Raw genomic sequence first — 22,853 nt, forward strand, 5'->3', positions numbered from 1 at the left:
AATAAAAACTCTGTTCTAGTTGAATAGGTTCTAAATCATTCATTTAGGCTACATGTTAACATCTCCTTAACTGTTAGCAAAGGAGGGACAAATTTATTTTCATGACCATTGGAGAAAGCATTGCTGTAAGTAGACTTTATAGCACAATTTCTGAGGGGCATAGTGTTTGATGTGGCTGTTAGCAAATATACTCATTTCTTAATGCAATATAGCAATTAAATACCACTGAATTCTCTAATTTTCTACATCCTACTGTCTGCATGATATCTCACAGTTTTGTATGGAGAGGAGAATCTTTTTTGATGGTTCTACTCTTCGCAATTTAGCTTTCTGCTCTCCATCGCTTCCTTCTTCTTATGCTCTGCCTTGAAATTGGTTTGATTTCCCACTTATATCAGAAGAGATGGCCTTGAGAAGGAAGAAAAATGAGATTTAGAAGTAGGTCTTAATACTTTATGTTTGTTATTTGGACTTGCTGAGTATTAATAAATTTCAAGATTTCTCACCCTGATACATTAACGTGTTTTCTTTTTGTCTTTATGACTCAGCTTTATATTCATAATTTATTACAGAGCTATTAGTGCGTTTAGAGTTCTTAACAGGTTGTCTTGGGACTTGAAATTAAAAAGGAGAGTTTTTGAGCTCTGCTTATCTCTGGGTGTGCAGTATGAATACAGTCTATGAGTCAGCAGGTGTTATCAGCTGTGCTGTATGTATTAATAGTCCTGCAGATTTGGGCTACAAACCCATATATCTTAAGAGGACATCTTTCTTCCAAATTCACTTGAAAAGAAACAATGAGATGCTACCTGTAAAATAGCTGTGTGTTATTTTCTGGCCTGTTTCATTAAATGACATTTCCATTCTAATGCTTTATAGACTCATTGCACAAAGGTATGGTGTAACCTCTGGAGTAAGCAGTTTGATTTCCCCATCAACTACCCTTTCCCTCAAAGATATTGGATATCTGAAGCTTCAGTGAAATCAGTGTAGTTATTTCAAGCTATCTACAGACAAGCAAGTTTTTCCACCATATGAAAACCTCATCCTGCTCTTTTTTTCCCACATGTATTAGCTCTGCTATTTGCATTTTTCTCCTTCAGTGGAAGACCAGCTGACAGGGACTCTTCTCCTACTGATTCTCCATATTGATTTGTCTGAAGAGATCACTTTACTTTCTTGGAGTATTCATGATAGCCAGAAAGTGCCTTTGAATTTTGTTTCACTTTGTTGTTCTGCTGATTTTATAGATTCACTTGCAAATTAGTTTGTTCATCTTAGTGCAAAAACTTTTAAACAAAGTTCTGCATGACAGCTGCTGTGCAATTACTCATTTAGAAGTCAATAAAGCTGGTGAATGGCATTTGTTCTGTTGTTGGGTAGAGAGTTTGCTGGGTGTATAGGGAGTAAATATGATCTGGTTTTGTACAACTGGGGAAAAATCCAATTTGACTTTCATTGAATGTTGTTGTTTCTCTAAGGAAATTCAATATTCCTTTTATCTGTGATGGAACAAACCAGTTTATCTGAGAGACTGCCAGCACAAGTACTACAATAGCTATTTGGGCTGGACTTGTTTATCTTTTTTCTTTTTTTTTCAGCAGTAAAAATTAGTATAAATAAAGTTGTCAGACCAGATTCTGGGAAATATCCAAGTTCTGGTGCCCACTGGCAGATTTCAGCCAGGAATTTGGCACTTCATCTTACTGTGGAATTATTCACCTTCCACTTTCAAATCCTTCTTCTTGCAAATATCACATTATTGTGTGATGGCTCATCTGTTTACTAGGTTTGGTTGGTTGGCTTTGCTTTATTCCCTAATGGAGGAGTCTGAGTAGGTTTGGATTGGTAAAGCTTTGTTATCAGGATGAATAGGCTTTCTCTGTCTTTTGTTGTCATCAGACCTCATCGTATTAGTGGGGGAAATGACCTTTTGCAGTAGAGTTGTCTAGTCATAACATCTGCAATCTCTTATGAAACAAATTGAGCGCTTGCATCTGTCTGTGGAGCATCTATTTGCTCTCCTTTCAATGAATGATAACATTTATTTGTGAAGTGAGGAAGGAGTTGGGTAAAGGGAACATACATCATTGTAAAGGGATGAAGGCAAGCTATGAAGGCATCTCCAGTCCTAACCTAGAAGCACTCACTCAAGAGCACTAGTAATTTTAATTACCTCTGTAAAGTTAGGCTGTGTGGATCAGAATTAAACTGTAAAGTAAAACTGTTGAGAGTTTTGTATGTTGAAAAAGGGGATTTATTTTCACAGCCACGTGGGTTCTCATCCTTGGAGACCTTCAGAAGTCTCCTGGTCATGAGCCTGGGTATCCTGCTCTGGGCAGTCCTTGAATGTCCAGTCTTAGACATCTATTACTGCACAAATATGTATATTATAAACCATACATTAAAGTGGAAATGGAAAAAAAAAAAATGGTGAAAAAAGAAAAATAAGTACTGTTTTAAATGTAGGTTTTATTTTATTTATGGTACCAAAAGTAATTTTTTCCTATACCCCAATGAAAGGTTTTGCATACCTCATTTGGGGATCACCGATACTGAAATACCAAAATAAAAAGGGCTAATATAATATACTGTATGTTTTTTAGCACTCTGTCCAGTTTCTGGGGACCTAGATGCTTTCCCTTCAGGCAAGTCAAAATGACACGAGTCCTTTATTTCTAAAGTGGGCTTCTTCAAATCAGTGATGTGGTAAGACTGAATGGACCTTCAGTCTGCCTGCTGGAAGGAAAGAATGATGTTGTAATCACAGAATCACAGAATGGCCAGGGTTGGAAGGGACCTCAAGGATCATGAATCTCCAACCCCCCTGCCACATGCAGGGCCACCAACCTCCCTGTATAATGCTAGACCGGGCTGCTCAGGGCCCCATCCAATCTGACCTTGAACACCTCCAGGGATGGGGCATCCGCAACCTCTTTGGGCAGCCTGTTCTTTAATGTTATATATTAGCCCACCTTGAAAGGGTAAAAAACATTAAATGCCCGGACATCTTGATGTATGAAGCTAAATGTTGCCTATTTCTTAAAACAGGTGAAAGCAAAGTAAAGGCTCGTCCTCCAAAAGTAAAAGGTGAGAGGAAGAAGAAGCATCTTTTTCATCAGCACCAGCACCACCTGCAAACATCTCAGCCTCTGCAGCAGCAGCAACAGCTGCCACTGCCACCAGCAGTGCAGCAGCAGGCAGAGGAGGAGGCAGCAGCAGCACGGCCGCCAGTACCCACAGCAGCACCTGCAGCATCCGCAGCAGACAAGAGCTTGCTGACCACCCCCCTCAACGTTGTCCAGCCCTCAGAGGCACCAGTTGAGGAAGATGACTTTAAGCCTCGTCCTATCATTCCCATGCTTTATGTGGTTCCACGGACCAAAAAAGTGGTGTTTGACAAAGAGCACATGTCCTGCCAGCAGGCATTTGAGCAGTTTGCTACTCAGAAGAGTCCTGGTTGGCGGGAGCAGACAGTCTCTTTGGAAATCCCTGTAAAAGAGGAGGAGAGCGCAGAAGCAGAAAATACAGAGATTGCTACAGAGGTCAGTGATTTACAGGTGTGTGTGACCAAGGAGGTGACTGGATTTGCTGGTTTTAAGCAATTAGATAAGAACCAGACTTGGAGTGACAAGAATCCCGAATTCCATCTGAGCAGAATAGTGTTGTGAAATACATGATCCATGACCTATAATCTATTACAGGCATCTCTTTCCCCTGACAATTTCTTAGCTGGAAACAATTTTCAAAAGAGGAGAAAGGAAAATATTTGCAATTAGCATCAGGTCAGATGAATATTGCAAAGCTCTCCTTTCCTGCATAATGGTGCTGAGAGAGCCAAAGAAATGGCAAAGCACTATTAGAAATTGGGTGGGGAGAGAGAACAAGGGGAAGAAATAAGCCTTTCTGATGTGACAACACACAATGAGAATTCCTTACATATAAGTGTTTCTAAGACATAATGGATGCAGACTAGAGAGGAAAAGCATTGTCTGAGGTGCTGTGCCTGTGATGGGCTGCCATACCTTCATCTCCGTTCTCCCCAGTGTGGCATAAAATGTACTTGGATTTCATTTTTAATCCTTTAGCACTGCTGCTTGTCTTCGAAAAACACGTGGCACTATTTCTGATACAAAGTAGCTTACATGCCATGTGTTTGGTGCCTTTCACCAAAGAGGACTGTGAGCTGCTGTGATCAGTATACATGCAGTATTTACAGTGTTTGATGGTGCATAGGACACTGGATACAGTACAATATGAATACATTTGTCATAAAATGCACTGTAATGTTATAATAAAATGTTTCTGGTCATATATGCCCTGTGCATAATTTTCATAATAGATTTTCCAGCTGCTTTTGGGAGTGACAGACTGCTCATGAGTGGCAAATTTGAAGCTGTTCTGAGCTGATTTTAAGAAAATGCTGAAGTTTATATTTACCTGACATCTTAAAAAATAACATTGGCTTTACTTACTGCAGTAATTGGCTTGGAAAGCTCTGTTGATTCCAGCCAAAAGGCAATGAAAAGTTGACTGTAAATTCCACATCTCTTTATGACAGTAATTCTGCCTGTTGTCCTCAACTAACCTTTGCTTGCCAAGATATTCTGGGGCTCCCATCTAACGTGTTCTGGTTTGTTACAGACTGCTGCTTTTTCAAAAATGAAGATGGAGATAAAGAAAAGTCGTCGTCACCCATTAGGCAAACCGCCAACCCGCTCCCCCCTGTCAGTGGTTAAACAGGAGACCTCGAGTGACGAGGGTGAGTGCAAAGGCATGAAGAATGCTTGTATGTCTTGTCTAATACGAAAAACTGCTGCAGTCAGTAAACAAAACTGGACGGCCAGAAAATTTTTGTGTTATACTGAATTGGTAGAAAATAACAGCATGTTCCCATTTTGATAACCCAGCTAGAGACAAAATACATCTTTGGGAGGTGTCCCTTCACATGAGGTATCATTTTGGAAAAAAGGAAATAAGTGTTCACAGAAAATAACCACATAAAAGCTGCCTCTTTGATACTGCATTACAGAGTTCCCTGCGTCTCAGGTGGAGATGGAGATCGAGATTAGACCTGCTGTGTATAGGGAAGGTTAATTCTAACTTTTTGGTGGGCTTTTTGAGTTATATGAACGTTGGGATCCAACTTTTTGTACTCTTGCTTCCACTGTAGCATGTAATTTGTCACTTCTGGATCCCGGCTACATTATAAAGTACTCAGAATATAGAAAACTCCATGGTAAACTTTTTCACACTGGACAGGTACGTGAAGGTGTAGCTGCCAGACCCAGCTTTCAAGGAAATTAAAACTTTATATTCAAAAGGAAATAACAGAATATATTTCACTGAATCACAGAATATGTTTCCTGTTCACTTCCTGTTTTGGAGAGCATACCTGTTGTTTTTAGAGGAGCTTTCTGTTTGGCAATGGCAGGGGTTGCACGTGCATTCATCCATGCCCTTTCTAGGGATGATGCATCTGACAGCCTGCATGTGTATAATGTCAAGTGAAATGAAAAAACATTTGAGACTAATTACCTTGTTTTGGTGTGAAGACCTTGCAACAAACTTTTGTGCTGAAGGATTCTCATTAGATGGATTCTTTTCACTGTTTTCACTTGTTGGATGGTGTATGGGGACTTTCCTGGCTGACTCAGGAGCAGCTTTCTTTGAAAGCTGGCATTTCTTGGAGACTGATTTACAGTACTACTGGGCAAAAGATGATCAAACAGATTCTTCTCTTCCCTGACAGGAAGTAGCAGCAGCTCTCTGCGCTCCTTGCATTTTCTGGGCTAAGGTATAAGGGTGATCAGGAGGCTGCAGTGAGGGAAAGTGAGCATATAAATCTAAGGAACACAGTATTCTGCTCTAAGATTCATTTGAGACAAACTGTTAGCTTTTTCTTTCTCTGCGTAACTTGCTTTTGAGACATAGGAGGCATCCTGAATTCTGAGTCTCACCTAGGCTCAGTCCTGGGATGAGCAAAGGCGATGATCACATACAACAGTAATGACTGTTCTTTTTTCTCTTGCTCTGTCAGTATGGAATATGATGTTGGTTTCCAGTCAAATTTTATTGATTTAACTGGTACCATAAATCCTTTCTTGTCTCCTTATGTGCTTTGATTAAAATTTGGAGAAACATATGCTTTGGCTTGTGTCTCAAAAATTCCTTGAAGGTGCTTGATTTTTTTTAAAAAGGTGAGTGTTGAGCTGTGCTTTAAAAGTAAGACATTGAGAGTATCAGTGTGCATACTCAGAGCCACTGATCTTTTTAATTCCAGCTGCACCCTACACAAGATGTAGACTCCTAAGTGTGTTTAGCTGAAGTTACCACTGTATAAGCATATCCTTGTTTGTCTGTGAGGTCCAACACAGAAATAAAATGTTGCAAGAAAGCAAGGATGTTTTAGAAAATGATCTTCATTTAAGTGTAACAAAGATAAAACTGTTCATAATTTCAGAGGTGGATTGATTGAGCACAATCCCACATTGTCTGACAACTTTCAGGTTTGTTAGAGGGGGCGTTCAAAACAGGCTGTGAACATGACTGTGTTTTCCTGAAAGTTCTTCTTTTCCAGTTGGCTAAAAGTTTGAAAATGTTGTAAGGGATGTAGGAGCGGAGAGGAGAGCATTAACTGCCTCTTTCCAGTAAATAATGGTGAAGCAGTGGAGAATGTGGTTTCAGGCACTGAGCTCTGAGGATAAAGCTCCACTGAGATGTTTTTGAGTCCTTCTGATCAAAGGTCGTCTTTGGGTGCTTTGCAGATTGTTGATGTTTTGAGCAGTTTACATTTAGTCTTGCATTGAACGTTTCTTAAATGCTTATCGTGACTCAGAACTCCTTAGTAATAAGTGGTAAGAAACTTGGATCCTCAAACTGGCACGAATGGATTATGTGGTGGTTTAATTCTAAAATACCAAGGGTTTTGTAAAAACAAAGAATTAGCAAACTAATTAGCATGAGCAGTGCCTATCGGAGCTCTCGCAGAAGAAAATGTGGTGATGAATGTAAATTGGAGGCTCAGTGACGTGCACTTGTTGGAATTAGCTGTCAAGTAGTTGCAGAGAGGTAAAATGAATATTTGAACTGTGTGCATCTTGTGGCCAGCATTTGTTTGTAGGAACAGGTATGGGATGCACTTTGTTGAAGGTTGAAACAGACTTGCTGCTGACAGCTGGGAATTGGGAGTTAGCCTAACCAAGCAAGCATGTGCTGCATGCACAGCTGTCTGAACACAGCTCCTAAGTGTAGAAAGTAAAGGGAGATTTCCTTGCACTTGCATCATGTATTTTGAATTTGGCTTCATTAAAGGATGCTGTTGGTTTCCAGGGCTAGAACAGTAGAGAGAGTTCTGGAGGCAATAAATATTGATAGTTTCTTCTTCCTCATGGATGATTTTATCAGGTCATCAGTCTCTCTGCTTTGTCTGTCCAAACCATAAAGTGAAAATTATATCCATTTAAGGAAGAATCTAAGACATATGTGAAAAAGCATGAATGAGTTAAATATTCCCATTCAACTTCTTGTGTTGTTGAAATATTAACTCTTTAACTCTACTGTGCTATGTTTTGCCTCTACTAAAGACTGTCCATTATTTTGGAATTTCTTCTTTCTAGAAACATTTCCGTTTTCTGGGGAGGAAGATATGAGTGACCCAGAGGCTTTGAAATCTTTACTTTCCCTCCAGTGGAAGAATAAAGCGCCTAATTTCCCAGCTGAAAGAAAATTCAATGCAGCTGCTGCCCTGAGTGAGCCATACTGTGCTGTCTGTACCCTCTTTTACCCATATAACCAGGTAATTCCTGAAACTGCTCTGCTGGATGGGTTGGTGCTGAGTGCTGAATGGTGACTGTGAAAGAGTGCAGATCTTCAAAAGAAAGAGGCAAGTCTCATACAAGTGTGTGCCTCAAAGAAGTGTTTGGATTTGGCTGAGGCAGTGGGTCAGGCCTTCCCCACTATCTCTTCTGGATGCTCTGGCTTTCTCAGCTTTCATTATTTAAATGGCACATACAGAGCTTTGCATTGCAAACCCTGTTTCATGCAGAGAAGCAGTGTCATATTGGGCCTATGAGTGCTCCTGTTTAGATGTGTGCCTGGATTTTTGAATATATGCAAACAAGCAGCAAAATGAAGATTTATTCAGTAAGCATATGGATCATTTTTTTGAAACTACCAATATGCTTTGAGATGTATTGTAGCAGAAAGGCAGAATTTGTCAGGTGAATTAGTTATTTGCCCAGTTGTGCATTGATTTGTTCTTGTGTGCTAATGGAGCCAAAAGGAGCGTGTGTGTGCATTTTGGAGGCCTTTTCTGAGAAAAGCAGGACCCTCCTCAGCCTACAATTGAATATTGAGAATAGAGTATCTATTCAGAATTCCCAAATGTTGTTGTATAAAGGTTGTAAGGAAAGCAGATATAGCTAGAATGTTTTAATCTGTTGTTTTTAACTCTGGTTTGCTACCAGAAAGCTTGAAATGTTCTTCTAGGGAAAATCTTGCAGAAAGAAAAGGGAAGAAAAATGCCAAAAGGATGGAGGGTATCATAGGGAGTGGTGGGAGGTCTTGTTTTTACTAATTTCGTTTTCTCCGTAGTGTGTCCAGCTGCAGTTTATGACCTTAGATTTTTACTGAACGAGAAGGAAGGCTTCTCATTATTCTAATGTTTCTTTGAGTTTTTAAATAAATTGCAAATCCCGGTAGAGGTCTAAAGAAGAGAGAGGAGCAAAATGTGGCGGGTGGAAGTGTGCATGAGAAGATACAGCTTCAGGTTCCTTATCTGTGCTGTGTGGTGTCAGGTGCTTTTTGTAATGGTATTGCTTTGACTTTAAGGTTAAAACTGTGACTAGAGAAGAGTGATGTATCTTTCTCTTCAAGTCCTTACAGATGGATAAAGAAGCTGTCCCAGTCTCCGTAGGGGAGACCACCTCTTTTGTCCACCTTTCTAAGTGCGGACAGAAGACGAAGCCTCTGATCCCAGAGATGTGCTTTACCTCAAGTGGAGAAAACACAGAGCCCCTTCCTTCAAATTCGTATATTGGGGAAGATGGAACCAGTTCCTTGATATCCTGTGCCAAATGCTGCCTGCAGGTTCATGCTAGTAAGTGTTTCCTTTGCCACCAAAGTGTTTTGGGTACTCTCAAATTTCTTTTTATGCTGTCTGTATTTGTAGTCCTTAATGTAGACATGCTTGCTGTTCCTGTCACTTCTACTTCTTCATTTTCTTGTACTAGTATTAGTGTATATTTGAGTCCTTCTTGGCAATAAATATTCATAAAATGTAAACAAATAGCTGATTCTTTTATGCTTCACATAAAAAAGCCTTCATTTTGTTATATTTTATTTTTTTACAATAAAGCCAAAATCACACAGCTTATTGTACTGTTTTTGTTTGTTCAAGTAGCAGCCTAAGGTAAGAAAAGGTTGGTTTGGTTGTGTTGATTTGGCTGCATTGTACAGAGGAGTTTCTGAGATATATTTTTATTAGTGTCTTAGTTACTATTTGTAGGAATGACACTTGATTACAAAAAGGAACATATGTCTGTTTGTTTCTCTGTGTTCTGTCTAAAAGAAGAACTGATTAATCCTCGTTGAGTGTACCTTTGCTGTAGATTGTATGACATCCAGTTAACATTTGCACTTGTACTGGATGTGACAATTACTGTTCAGCTGTTTGATCTTGACAGATGGGAAATCCTATTTGCCTTGCATAGTTGGAATTACTTTTGTTGTTCCAACTTAATAGTCCACAGGTCACCACGCAGCTCAGTATGGCTGTCTCTTCTGGAGAACTGAAGCACAGCTGTTGTTTCCATACTGCAGCTGTGATTATGGTCACTCACTTGTGGTTAATAAGAGCAAATGATAAAGAGAGAGTGTGACTGTTTTCTTTTTTCCCCCCACAAACTGTGGTCTCTAGTGATCAGACCAGAGATGCTGGATCTTGTGCATCCTATGTCTTCACTAGACTAGTCTATCAAAATGGTTTGTGTGGCCAAACTCTGATTTAGTTAGAGAGTCGTGTGGTCAAAGTGATGTTAATCTGCAGTCTCGGACACTGTGTAGAGAAATTGAGCTTTCTGTTTTATCTGTGCCTTGCCCTTGGGAATAGGGCTTAACTTCTGTGCTCTAGTCTGATGTGGTTTCAAGTGTCTGCTTTGTTTCCATGTCACTGTTTGTACCACCAAACTGTGATATACCTTTGACTGCTGCAGAGAGTCCATTTGCTTTTATTACAGGATTGCAGTGTTCAGTTGCTGTTAGGTTCATCAGACAGCATGCTGTGAGACTTGGCAGTCTGCTTGCTATTGAGAAGTGCCCTTACCCAACCCAAGCGATAGGTTATGACAACAGCAAGGACAGAGAGAAGAAAGCTTTTGCAGAGGTCTTTAGGCTTTTAAGGTGTTGGCAAATCCATGAAAAGGGCACATGTTCTTGTACCTTTGCCATCATTGTTAAGGGAGAATCTGGGATTCAGTAAGCCCTGACTATTTCTCCCCTCGGATCCTATAGCCCAGCTCCCTGTGGACTTGAAGCAAGAAATAGTGCTATTCTACATCCTGTTGAGCTCCAGCAATATTTCAGTCAAGGGTGTCAGTTTCTCTTGCAGTTCAGTTTCCAGGTTAGTTTTTAAAGATTCATCATCCCTGTCTGTTTTCCAGGATTGAGTTGAATGTGCTTTCTTCGTTTGCCATGTGATAAAGAGAGACTTAACGTAGGGGAGACAGCTGTGGATCTATATTATTGACTTTTTTGACAAACAGTTTGTCTGGTTAAGTGGATAATTTTTATAAATCCAGTTATGGTGGCAGTCTCAGTGCTTTCTGAATAACTTCTTTTAGGTTTTATTCAGTAATTTGAGACTGTCCAGCTGATCTTTTATGTTCATTTCTGTTAGGAGAGCATGAAGATCATGTGTTGAGCTTTGTGTTAGCTAGGATGCTGACCAGCAATTTATAAATATGTTTGGTTTTCTGCTACAGAATAGCATTTCTTTGCAAGACGGTAGAATCATAGATACACTTTAAAAAAAAAAAAAAAAAAAAAAAGTTTGTGTCTTCTGTCGTTATTCAGTAGCAAGCCTCAGCACCTGTTACAGAGTTTTAAGGGCTTTAGAGTCTTTCTTCACTGTATTTGTTATAATCATTATGGGACTTTCCTGTTTTGGTGCTGCTGAGAAGTACACTGATGCTTACATAGCACAGTAATAGATGCCCTGTAAAATCAGTTGCTTCTAGTATTTTGTATAACCAGAAATTAGAGGTAGTTTAAATGCTGTTAAATGTGAAATGCACGTGTTTAATTTTGTTGTGGTATTACTGCTTCTTCTTGCTTAGAAAACCTTTAGCAGAAATGATGTTACTGAATTCAGTGGTCTTAACTGTTTTGATGTGCAAGTGAAGCCCAGCAGTAGTAATTTTACTGTAATTCCAGTCCTTGCTTAAAGGGTCAAAGTACTCAGGGTTTTCTCCTTGTATTTTTTTTTTAGCTTACTGTTTTGTTCTCAGACCTATTGGTCCAAATTCTGTCCGCTCCCTAAGAATGTCTTTCCTTATTTATTCAAATGCTGCTCCCAATTTCAAATATGTTTGTGAACTGAACAGGCAACAAATTAATACTGCAGAAATAGTAGCAGAACTCTGATGTGTGTAACTCCATTTCTTTCAGGCTGTTATGGAATACGTCCAGATTTGGTGAATGAAAGCTGGTCTTGCTCACGATGCTCAGCCAATGCATGGGCAGCGGTAAGCATCTACTCTTCTGGAGACAGAGTTGATGAGATACTTCCACAGCGATGGGTGGTGGGAGGGTACTTTTTGCCTTTGCATCCCAGGCATAGTTGTTGTTTTTTTCTGAAAGATCTGGCAGACCTTTCCAGTCCTGCTCTGAAGTAGTTTTGTTACTACAGGAATGCTGCCTGTGTAATCTCAGGGGAGGAGCTCTTCAGATGACCACTGATGGGCGGTAAGTAATGTTTTTAAATGGTTTTGTTCTTCCCTTTTTCATCTCATATTTAATACTGTGAGTTTTGGCTTGATGCTCAGTGTATCAGCAATTTTTGGCATTGTGGAAGTAACTGCTACTCACTAAATTGGCAGGGTGAACTTTGGAAACTGCTGTCTTACAGGTGGGACCAGATTTTTCAGTAGCAGGGTTATGTGGCCCTGAACACTCTTAAATTTGGTTCCTTCTCAGTGAAAGGTTTTTTTTTTTTTTTTTTTTTTTCTTTCCAGAAAACAGTTAGTATCATTCACCATCAAACGCCTAAGAAGATTGAGCCCTATTGTTCCAGAGACCTTTACCTTGGCAGCAGTGATTAACAGATTAGTTAGTAATATTGCCAAGGCTGCAACCACCATCATAAACATTCCTTGATACTGTAGGTGAAGGAGTCAGAGAAATGTTAACTGCCCCCTGGAGTGTTTATTTCAAATAGTGGTGTACTCTGTTTCCTCTTTACCTCTTTTTCCAGGTGGGTCCATATAATTTGTGCTATTGCTGTCCCTGAGGCCCGTTTTCTCAATGTAATAGAGCGTCATCCTGTGGATATCACTGCTATTCCAGAGCAAAGATGGAAACTGGTAGGTGTCTTCTGGTGTTGGTGTTCTCACTCTTTTCCCCAGAAATCATAGAATCATAGAATGGTTTGGGTTGGAAGAGACCTTTAAGATCATCTAGTTCCAATGTCACTGCTATGGGCAGGGACACCTCCCTCTAGACCAGGTTGCTCTAAGTGCCACCCAGCATGGTTTTGAATCCTTCCAGGGAAGGGGCATCCACAACCTCACTGAGAAGCCTGTTCCAGTGTCTCCCCACCCTCACGCTAAAGAATTTCTTCCTGATATCTAGTCTAAATCTACCCTCTTCCTGTTTAAAGCTATTTCCCTTATCACTGCATGCCCTTATAAAAATGCACTAGGGAGCTGTATTATTTGGATGTGTTCTTGAAATGCTAAGTGTCTGATATATAAGCAACCAGCGTGCCTTTAGTCTCTAGGAATGTTCTCTTTACCCTAGATGGAGCCTGGGATATTTACGCACCTCACAGTGGGGGTTAAACAAAGTACTGCATGGCCGGGAGTGGGCTGGGAGATGGTAACTGGAAAGAAGCTGATGTATGCTGACTAATTCACCTTTAATTTGTTTTAACTTTACTTAAAGTATTTCTCTTTGTTCATCAAGAAATGTATTGTAGAAATCAACAAACATTTGTGTGTGACCATGACTGTGAGACACCGCAAAGATCTTAGTAAAAGTCCAGCTACAGTTTCTTATCTAGCTGCACATAGTTTCATATGAGAGATTAGTAATGGATGATTCATTAGCTCAGTGCAATTAATCTTTATGTTAGTTAATGCTCCATCTCTTCACAGTGTTATTGCAAAATAAATCATGCTTTTGCTGCTTATTTTGTACAGAATTCAGTTGGATAATAGTTGAGTGTGGTATGGGGGAAGGTGATGTTAGCAGTGATACATTGGTTAGCACTGATGTATTTGTTCACTGTGCAGCTATTTAGTGCAGACAGCCCAGACAGGCCTGGGTGAGAGATTAGGAGGAATCTGTCTGCTTCTAGAGTTATTTCTGTTGTGCAAATGGGTTCTGTACACAAATGTGAATGTAAAAAGCATTCATTATTAAAGTAGAGTGATGGAGCAGCGTGGTGTGAGAGTGATAAATCTTACAGCACTGGGTCTTTATGGATCATCTGACATTTCCAGCATGCATCCTCTTCATTACCACACTTGTAATGATGAACCAAAAATCCTTTTGCACAAGACTTACTTGTACTGCTTAATGGAGCCTCACAAGAAAATATTGTCTTAATTCTTTAATTCTCCTGTGGCTACCCTACAATCCTATAAAGCCTGGCTCCTATTAGCACAAGTAAAACTTTGCTGCTTCATTCTGCACTGATGGCTGTTCCACCCAAAGCCTCACGGACCTCCTACATGTCTTTATGTCTGAATTAAAGCTTTGTAGTTCTGTTAATTTATTCGGTGTTGTATTCCTTTTACGCTGTAGGTGTTATGATGTAAGAAGGAGACTTTTAACCTAGTTACTGATTACAAAAACAATTCTGCTCTGTTGGTCATACTTATGAACACTATTATGGAATGGATGCGTGCTCTGTCAATGTCTGTTGAAAATAGGTTATTGGTGTTGCCACTACATTTAATGTGACATTCATAGTTGGATTGGAGCGGACCTCAAAGATCATCAAGTTCCTTTGAGCGTCATTTGCTTTGGAAAAGAAAGCAAATATTCTTGAGCTAAAACTTGAAATCAGTTTAGTGTTATGAACTAGGTAAAGATTAATAATAATTGAGATGTAAGGGCGGTGGGACTTCTGCCAGCAGTTTATCTAGGAAGCCATACTGAAGCTTGCTGAAAGGCAATGGTGTTAGATCTGGTCTTGTCGTTAAAGTTGATGTAGTGCTAGATAAAATTAGAGTTGACTTTTCTTGCTGAAAAAGATGGAAGAATATAGAAGAAATAACGTGAAGATTAGTTGAAATGAGTAGATAAGAATTCTATCTGTGATTATTACTATTATTTATTGTTGCTGTTTTCAATACATTAAGTTACTGTGAGAGGGCTGATGTGTCAGGGAGTTACAATGACCTGTTTGAGGAGTATCTCCTGTTGTACAGACTTACACCAGGCCTCCCTTTTGCAGCACAGACTTACCAGTTCATTGATGGGTATTGCATCATTTGAAGAATGCAGTTTGCTTGCTTCCTGATTAATGGTGTATTACAAGCCTGTGTGCATAAATTATTTCTGATGTGGAAATTTGGAATAATTAGCTGTCATTCCTCAGTGGAGTAAATGAATTGCAGTGTTCATCAAGCGGGAAACAGCCCATTCCTCACCTCCAGCTATGACCCAGCTCTCTGATGTGCATTCATTCTGAAGATTTTTGTTCTGGGCTTTAGACCTTCTCACATCTTCCCTCCCTCAGAAAACATCTTTAATCTTGCACGTGCTGCTTCCCTGCAGTACTTAGCACTTGTGCTTTTAAGCATCCCATCTCCCACGCTTCCAGATGTTCAACGTTCTTACTCCCTCCACATCTCCTGCATTTCAGTCTCACTGTGGCTCTCATTTTCCTTTATCCTTTGATCATATTTGCTCTTGATATTCCATTTGTGAATCTCTCTTCTCTGTCATGAGAAATTTGTTTGCCGCTCGGGTGTCATTAAAAGCGTGCTAATCCTCTTGTCTTGGAAGAGTCCTGTTTGCATCAATAGGGGAGGTTCCTGATGCTTGAGGGTTAATACTCCCTGGAGAAGCAGTATTGAGCGCACTGTATATCAGCAGTTGTCCCTGCTGGTGAGAGAATTAGGTATTGACAGTTTAATAATGAGATCTCATTGCTATTGACTTGCTTTCAGTGCTGTGTTCTTGCTGTGCACTTTGCTGTAGTGCTTATCTGGCTTTTGAACATGGTTTACAGAATGATAAAGGCATAGCTTATTAAATAAAACAGAAAAAAAAAACAACCCACATTCTGGCAACAGTAAGGCCCTGACTTTGAATTTCCTGGCTTTTGTTAATGCTAGTAAAGAAGTCCAAATTAATCTTTGTTGTAAACATACTGACTTAATTTAACTCACAGGAAGTGAATTTGACTTCAGATCCTTGTGGGATGGGTCATGGCTGGGGAGCGGCTGGCTGGCAAGAAATAAGGAAGAAGGCATCTCCCTTTCTTTTGTGTGTTTTGCTTTGAAGGAAGAAAGAAATATTCTTTGGAGAAGGAATGGTTTTTATTTGCCTTGGCAAAGCTTTGTAGCTCTTACCTGGGTCCCATGTACTATGAGAACGCAAATATAACTCTGAAATCTGGCAGTTCTTTGTTTGCATTTATTATGTAATTTATAGTGCTTTATGGCTCTTCATATTTTTGAGGATACGCTCTTCAGTTATCTCAGATCTGGAAGCAGAGTGAATTTGTACTTCTGGGAGCTGTATAGACTGACTGTGTGAGTTCAGGCAGCTTATATTGCATTGCTAATCCTATGGGATGCAGTCATTCATGCGGATCTTACAGCTCAGGTCATGAGTTCCGTGATGATGTGTGCTTTGAACAGTGCATTAACAGGACTGAAGTAAATGAGAGACCATGAAGATGTAACGAGGAAAAGAAAGACCATCAGACACGTCAGTTTAACATCAGACCGCAGAGAGAGAAAGACTGTGATGCATTGCATCATGTGTGATTATGGGACACTTATATTCCAGTGGATGGATGGTTTAGGATGGAGACAGTCAATCAGACAGTGGGGCAGTGGCTGAGACGAGCCCATGTAGTGTGTTTGGAGATGGTCATCTGGAAATGGGCACTAAAAATTATCACATTGCTCTGTTCCTTCTTGTATATGGGAATAGTTTCTCTAATAACTAAATTACTGGGATGTATAGTCAGATTCATGGGTGTATGATGTCTCTCAGGATTTTATTTATTTGAAGTACCACAATTCATTCTAACAAGTAAAATGCATGTTTATCTCAGGCGTGATAATTTCCCTGATTTGCCTCATCTGAGAAGCCTCAGCCAAGGTGAAGAAGCTGTCATCAATCAGTGACAGACTCTCTGCTTAAGATCTTAAAAGCTTAAGAGTGGCATTTCCAAATAGTTGCATGGAAATATTACCATCCAAGGGACTGGGACAACCAAAATCTCATCCGTATTTCTGAGGGAAACAATTTGGTGCTCCTAGGGGATGAATGAGGAGGTTCATCTTGTTTCCTATTAACATCTAATACTGGCTTTTGGCCCCCAAAAAGCTTTTAAAGCAGTCATGTCTTAAATTGCTTAGCCATTCCCCTTAGGTTCTGTCTTGTTAGATGAGCTTAATGAATAGATCTGCTTTGCAGAAGATATTTTAAAAATACCGAAAGATCTCATACTACATTCCCTTGCAATTCTGATGTTTGGTACTAGATTTTTATTTTTTCTGTTGTTTGCCATATCTAATTTAACACACATTCCAATAAAACATTTTCAGTTGATATGTTTTTGTGTAGAAACAAAACAAAGCAAAAAAAACCAAAAAACCCAGATAATGTTTTGTTCCATTACAAGAAATGATATTCTGTTAGATCCAGTAGATGTAACATTCCACTGAATAGAATAGAACAAAGTATTACATAGTTATCCCGTGTTCCATTCTTTCTGAAAACTAAAGCATCACTTTATTGCAGTGTAGCTCTGAAGATTTAGCTGCTGCTTGAAATAACTGCTGTCGTGTATATTAAGGGAGATGAGTATTACATTGCAGCCATTCTTAGGTAATACTGATGTGTGTTTGTCTGCCATATCCTCCTTTTCAGTCTCAAATTGTGTTTAAGACTCCTCACTGTTAGTATGGTGCTGGAGGACTGAATTAGCGGTAGATGTCATCACATTTGTGGGAACGACGTCAGTTCGTGCTGTAGTTCCTTGGCTTGTAAGTGATTCTAGGCAGGTAGTTGGACGGGCAGCTCTGGTAGTATCAGACTTGATCCCCCAGCATGAAACATCCCAAGTTTTGGTTGTGGCTTCTTTGTGCATACACTAATGGTGTATACATTTGTGCTATATAACAAATTCTGACCCTGTTGGTCATCAGGGTGGCAGTATGTCACCTTAAAGCTATTGTTGCTGCATGATGCTGATTTGTTCTTCTTCTCAGAAATGTGTGTACTGTCGAAAGCGGATGAAGAAGGTGTCTGGTGCCTGCATCCAGTGCTCCTACGAGCACTGCTCCACTTCCTTCCACGTGACCTGTGCGCATGCTGCTGGCGTGCCCATGGAGCCCGATGACTGGCCCTACGTCGTGTCCATCACTTGCTTCAAACACAAAGCAGCCAACCAGAATGTGAGTTTGCTGGTTGCTTGTTTTTGTTTTCCTGCACCTGTATTTTTAGCACAGCTTTTCCAATTGCATATTTCTTCCTTTCCTCTGCCACACAGATTCAGTTTCGAAGGGAAGTGACTCTTGGACAGACTGTGATCACAAAAAACCGGAATGGACTCTACTACAGGTGTAAAGTGATCGGCATGACGACACAGACTTTCTATGAAGTAAACTTTGATGATGGGTCATACAGTGACAACGTTTACCCAGAAAGCATTATTGTAAGCAGCTAACTACGAAGGCTATTAAGTTATAAATGAGTGTACCCTCATGCTGTTCTTCATCTTTGTCCTTCCTCTATGACTTTATTTCATTTCATTATTCTGTTCCTTTACAAAAATGTGGTTTTTCTGTATGTGTAGGACTTAACAGAAAGCAGTGCTTGTTTTGAGTTGCATCCTGTTTGTTTTGTGGTTGAATAATCTCTAGTTTTTCAACTGACAACTGTGATTCATGGGGGAAGCAGATTGTCTGTAAGCGCTTCTGGTTGAAAATAGGAAATATGCTTAATAGAAGGAATGTATAAAAAAGGCTGACTTGTCATCTCATGCTTTTTCTTCCTGATTGAGCCATTGATTCACCACATGAAACATAGCAAGTCAACCCACATGTTTTTGTTGATATTGGCAATTTCATGGTTTGGGATCTGTAATGAGAAATTTTCTAGAACTGAGTACTGTCACCAGAAGGTGCAAGTGTTTTATTTCTCTTTTTTCACAGTTTATTGGTTTGTTTGAGATTAGTTAATCACAAATCTAGTAGCTTTCTCCTGCTTAATTGTAGTATTATGTGGCAACTTCCCTGAGTAGTGACCTCTTCTACTAGTTGTTGAGCTTTGTCTGTTCTGACTGTCTGACCTCTTTGTCTCTATGTCTTCAGAGCAGAGACTGCATTCAGCTGGGGCCCCCTCCAGAGGGTGAGATGGTTCAACTGCAGTGGACGGATGGAATCATCTATAAGGCCAAGTTTATTGCAGCCCAGATCAGTCATATTTATCAGGTATGCACAGAGGAGTACTTACATGCTTCATGTCAGTATGTCTGACGGTTGCCCTAATTGCTCCCTGGGTACTTGGATGCTTACTCTGAAGAGAGGTGTTTACTCACGAAGAGGGAATTTGCTTTCTGGAGTTAATACTATTTGTAGTCTAAAGAGACATGTAGTGTTAAAGTAAGATCATGATAAAGGTTTTCTGTGACAGAATATGGATGTATGAATAGAAGTATGTCTAGACTGTGCTTTTAAAACATAAGCTTTTCTTACAGTGAGAAGAACACGCAGCTTTTTGTTTAGAGTTGTGCAGGTCTTTCACTCGGATCTAAGAATAAAAAGAGAGTAAGTAAAACAAAAGGATTTGTTAAAGTCAATACAAGATTGTTTGGCATGAAGTAGCTTTCCTCTTGAAAGTAAACGTCTTTGCTCTTTACGTGGACAAAGAGGCAACAGGTTGGTCTCCAGAAGGTGCTCCTTTCCTGTGACCCGTAGTAATTGTTTCCTGTCTGAGCTTTCACCATTATCAAGAAGCTTCTACACAGGAACGTGCCCACACCAGAGAGCCTCTGAATGAAAAGCCATTCACCTCCATTGTGGGGAAAAGAGTTTAACAGCTGGTGGCTCAGCTTTGTTAGTGATAAAACAACTCAGGTCAAAGTGATCTGCTCTCAGTATTCTCTGATGGCTGTCCAATGAGTTGTGCTAACGTAGCTCATGACCTACAGTTTCCCATGAGTCAGTATTTAAATAATTAAAACTTTGCTTGAGAATTCAAGAGAAAGTAAGAGAAATGATGTATCAGGAGACTATTTGTAGTCATGGGAAGGGACTTTGCAGAGGAGTAGCAGTGTGTAAGAATAATAACCTCATATACTCTCACCACCTCCATTTTTAAGATGAGAAGAATAGCAGGCAGTTTTTGGTCTTTGAGTCTGTTGCACAGACAGAATCTTTGTTTCTAGAAGGTTGTGATAGTGAATAAAAGAAGATTTAACCTGGTACACAGTGTTAGCATCTCAGCAGAAGGTTTTATAAGATGCAGTATGTTCATATGACTGAATCTATTTTAAATGGTACCAAGAAGTTGAAAATAACAGTGATTTGTAAAGGAAGGTGTACTTCCTGCACATTCTTTTGGAAAATACATTCTGGAATTTGCAAAGAATTGTTATTTTAAAGAGGTTGGTGCCCCTGGAGAATTGTAAAAGGCAAAGGAAGTCCCAGATCTTGCATTTGTTTGAAATTGAGTTCGGATTTCTATCCTTTCTGCACAGAGTGTTTCATATCTGTGTGCCAGGAGCACAATAGCCCACCTTGTTAGTTAACAGTCTTTTTTGTGTGCGTAATGGAAGGCAGCTGCTTCAGAGAAGATGTGATCCAGGTGACCCAGGTTATGAATAAGTACAATACGTTGTTCCATGAAGATCTATTTTTATGCATGCTTTCCAGTTTAATCACACTATAGGAAATTGTCATTGATTTCTTGAAAGTAAAATAATTTGAAATAGGCTATTTCACTTTGAGTGCCAGATGACAGAAAAATATGCATGAGGAGCCTGTGTTTTTCAAATCACACGGTTACCTATAAGTAAAGCTCCTCTCTATGGGGAAAACAGCCTGAATAGCTTTCTACATTGGTTTCCTGTGTGCGTATTTTTTTCAGCAGTTGCTGTGAATCTCTATTGTCTGTCTTGGAATAGGACTGTATTTAATAACACAGTGACAGTTCTGTCGTGAAATTAGTGTGGTCAGATTAAGACAGCATGGATTAGCTTCGGATTTTAAACTTGTCCTGTCCTATTTTGCAGTGACTTTCCAATTCGCATCTCTAAGTTTGCATTTTGTGTGCTAAGATTAGATCTGTATATTTAAATATATATATGTCTGTTAGTTCAAACAACTTTTGACATACTCTAATGTGTATTCTTAAGAGGATCTTGAGCCATATCAGTAGTTTGGAACTGTAATAAACAAAATGCAGCCATTGTGTGATAGCTGAAGATGTCATTGCCCTATGCTGCCAGTCCTCCCTTGCTGCTGAAGTTGAGCGCATGCAGTGGAAATGGCAGACAGGAGTCTGCTTGTAGCTAGTTCACTTGTTCCCTAGTGATCTGTAAAACCTGAGAGTAAATGCGAGTGGTAGCATCTTAAACCAGCTCGACAGAGCTCATCTTTCAAAGATTGTTCTCCTACCTGCTTAGTTATTACTGTTGGGGTGCATTGCTCAGCTAAGGCACCTCAGCAGGCATCACAGATCTTGGGTAGCTAATCAGTTGTAAGATCTGGACAGCGCAGGAGGAGCACGGAGTGCAGGTGCTCACTTCTTGCTGAACATGCCCAGTCTGAACCTGATGTCCCACATTAACTGTTGTGTGTCTTTCTGCGTTATGCAGAGAAGTATAAGCCCTAAGCAAAGGAAGTGAGCATCTCTTAAAAACTTCTAATAATTTTAACAATTTTTATGCGTGTTTCCATGAATAAACGTTGCTGTAACAACTGATGCAAAATTCATGACACAATCAGTGCTTAGTGCATAAGATTTAACATGAGGACTTACCACCACTTCTTGTACCTGACTGATTATTTCTGCTTAATGGAAATGTATTTGAGTAGCTGCCGTTGTTTCCTTATGATGTGTAAAAATGCTTCAAGATGAAAGAAATTCTTATTACCGTATTGGTCTGAATACAGGGCTGCTTTTTATTATAAGTGAAAAGCTGTTCTTTTTTCAGGATTTGAATTTAAAAAAAAATCAGTGGAAATTTCTAGTGCTCAGACTGGGAGGGGATAGCAGGCATGCTGTAGCACAACCATTCTAATCTGCAGGAGCACTGAATGAAACTGCTTGGGCCAGATAAAACGGATGCCTGAGCAGCACTAAAACCTGGATCCTGGGTTCAGTCTTCTTAACAAAGCTCATTCTACAGCATAGCTAGAGAGATGCAGAGCCAAGAACAGTGAATCATCCATGGAGCTGGCTTGCTGATACTTCCCACAAAGGGACCATGCTTGGCATTATCTGGGAGTGAACTGATCATGTATTGTGAATCTAGAAGCCAAACGTTCTTATTTCATTTTCTTTCTACTGTGCAGGTTGAGTTTGAAGATGGCTCCCAACTAATGGTAAAGCGTGGTGATATTTATACCTTGGAGGAGGAGCTTCCAAAGAGAGTGAAGTCTCGCTTGGTGGGTATTGAAGTAAAAGAAACAATGAAGTGGCTGTGGCTTGAAGTACTTGCTCACTTTTTCTTAACATATTGTTTAGACATTAGGTGAACGCATTTTCTGTGGCTGTAAAATTCCGGGTCACTCAAAAAATATGTAGAGTCACTGAGATCTTTGGTGTGTAAATGCTTGAGAGCATGTATATGTTTTTTTTTTCCTTATATGTTCAGACTTGATTCTTGTATTCTCTGGTTAAAAGATTATTTCCTACCATTTTACGTCATGAATTTAGTTATATGGACTGCCGCTGTATCTCAGTGCTGCCTTTCAGCTTGAATTAGATGGATTGGCCTACAGCTAAGTGCTTTCTGGAGAATTGACTTAGTGACATTGGACCAAAGCCATTTCTTACCAAACAGGAGAGTTAAAACACGATCCTTACAGAGCTCTTATCTAAAAGATCACCCTGCCTTTAAATGCATGGAACTGAAATATTCGGCCTAGAAAATGAGGGTTTATGGCTGGATGTTTTCACATCTCGTCCTTCGACCATTATTCAAACAAACACTGAGACCAGATTCGATGCCAATGAAGATATAGCTTTCCTCTTCATTCTAAATGTCTGTCATACTAGCTACTGCGTGGCAGGGACAGATCTACAGAGTTAATCCGTGATATGTTTGTGGCCTTCAGTCTCTTAACAGACAAAATGATGGTCCAACCATTGCTTAAGAACACACGAACCACTATACCAAGTTGAACCAGTGATTCTCTGAACCACTAGCAGAAGCA

General features: G+C 39.8%; 1 protein-coding gene across 3 annotated transcripts in view; it reads left to right on the forward strand.

The window, feature by feature from the left end:
• KDM4B (lysine demethylase 4B) overlaps positions 1-22,853 on the forward strand; it is a 72,781-nt gene that overhangs the window by 47,528 nt on the left and 2,400 nt on the right. For 2 of the 3 annotated variants that reach the window (XM_042887302.1, XM_042887305.1), the window contains 11 exons: positions 3,052-3,560; positions 4,645-4,762; positions 7,620-7,798; positions 8,878-9,100; positions 11,668-11,744; positions 11,909-11,964; positions 12,473-12,581; positions 17,679-17,864; positions 17,960-18,124; positions 18,783-18,902; positions 21,990-22,082. In XM_042887302.1, the coding sequence (XP_042743236.1) occupies positions 3,052-3,560; positions 4,645-4,762; positions 7,620-7,798; positions 8,878-9,100; positions 11,668-11,744; positions 11,909-11,964; positions 12,473-12,581; positions 17,679-17,864; positions 17,960-18,124; positions 18,783-18,902; positions 21,990-22,082 (1,835 nt within the window). The other variant, XM_042887303.1, reaches the window with a different exon arrangement.

This window comes from Lagopus leucura, unplaced genomic scaffold (assembly GCF_019238085.1).
Source record: "Lagopus leucura isolate 7727_CA_CO unplaced genomic scaffold, USGS_WTPT01 Super-Scaffold_100076, whole genome shotgun sequence".
NCBI lineage: Eukaryota > Metazoa > Chordata > Aves > Galliformes > Phasianidae > Lagopus > Lagopus leucura.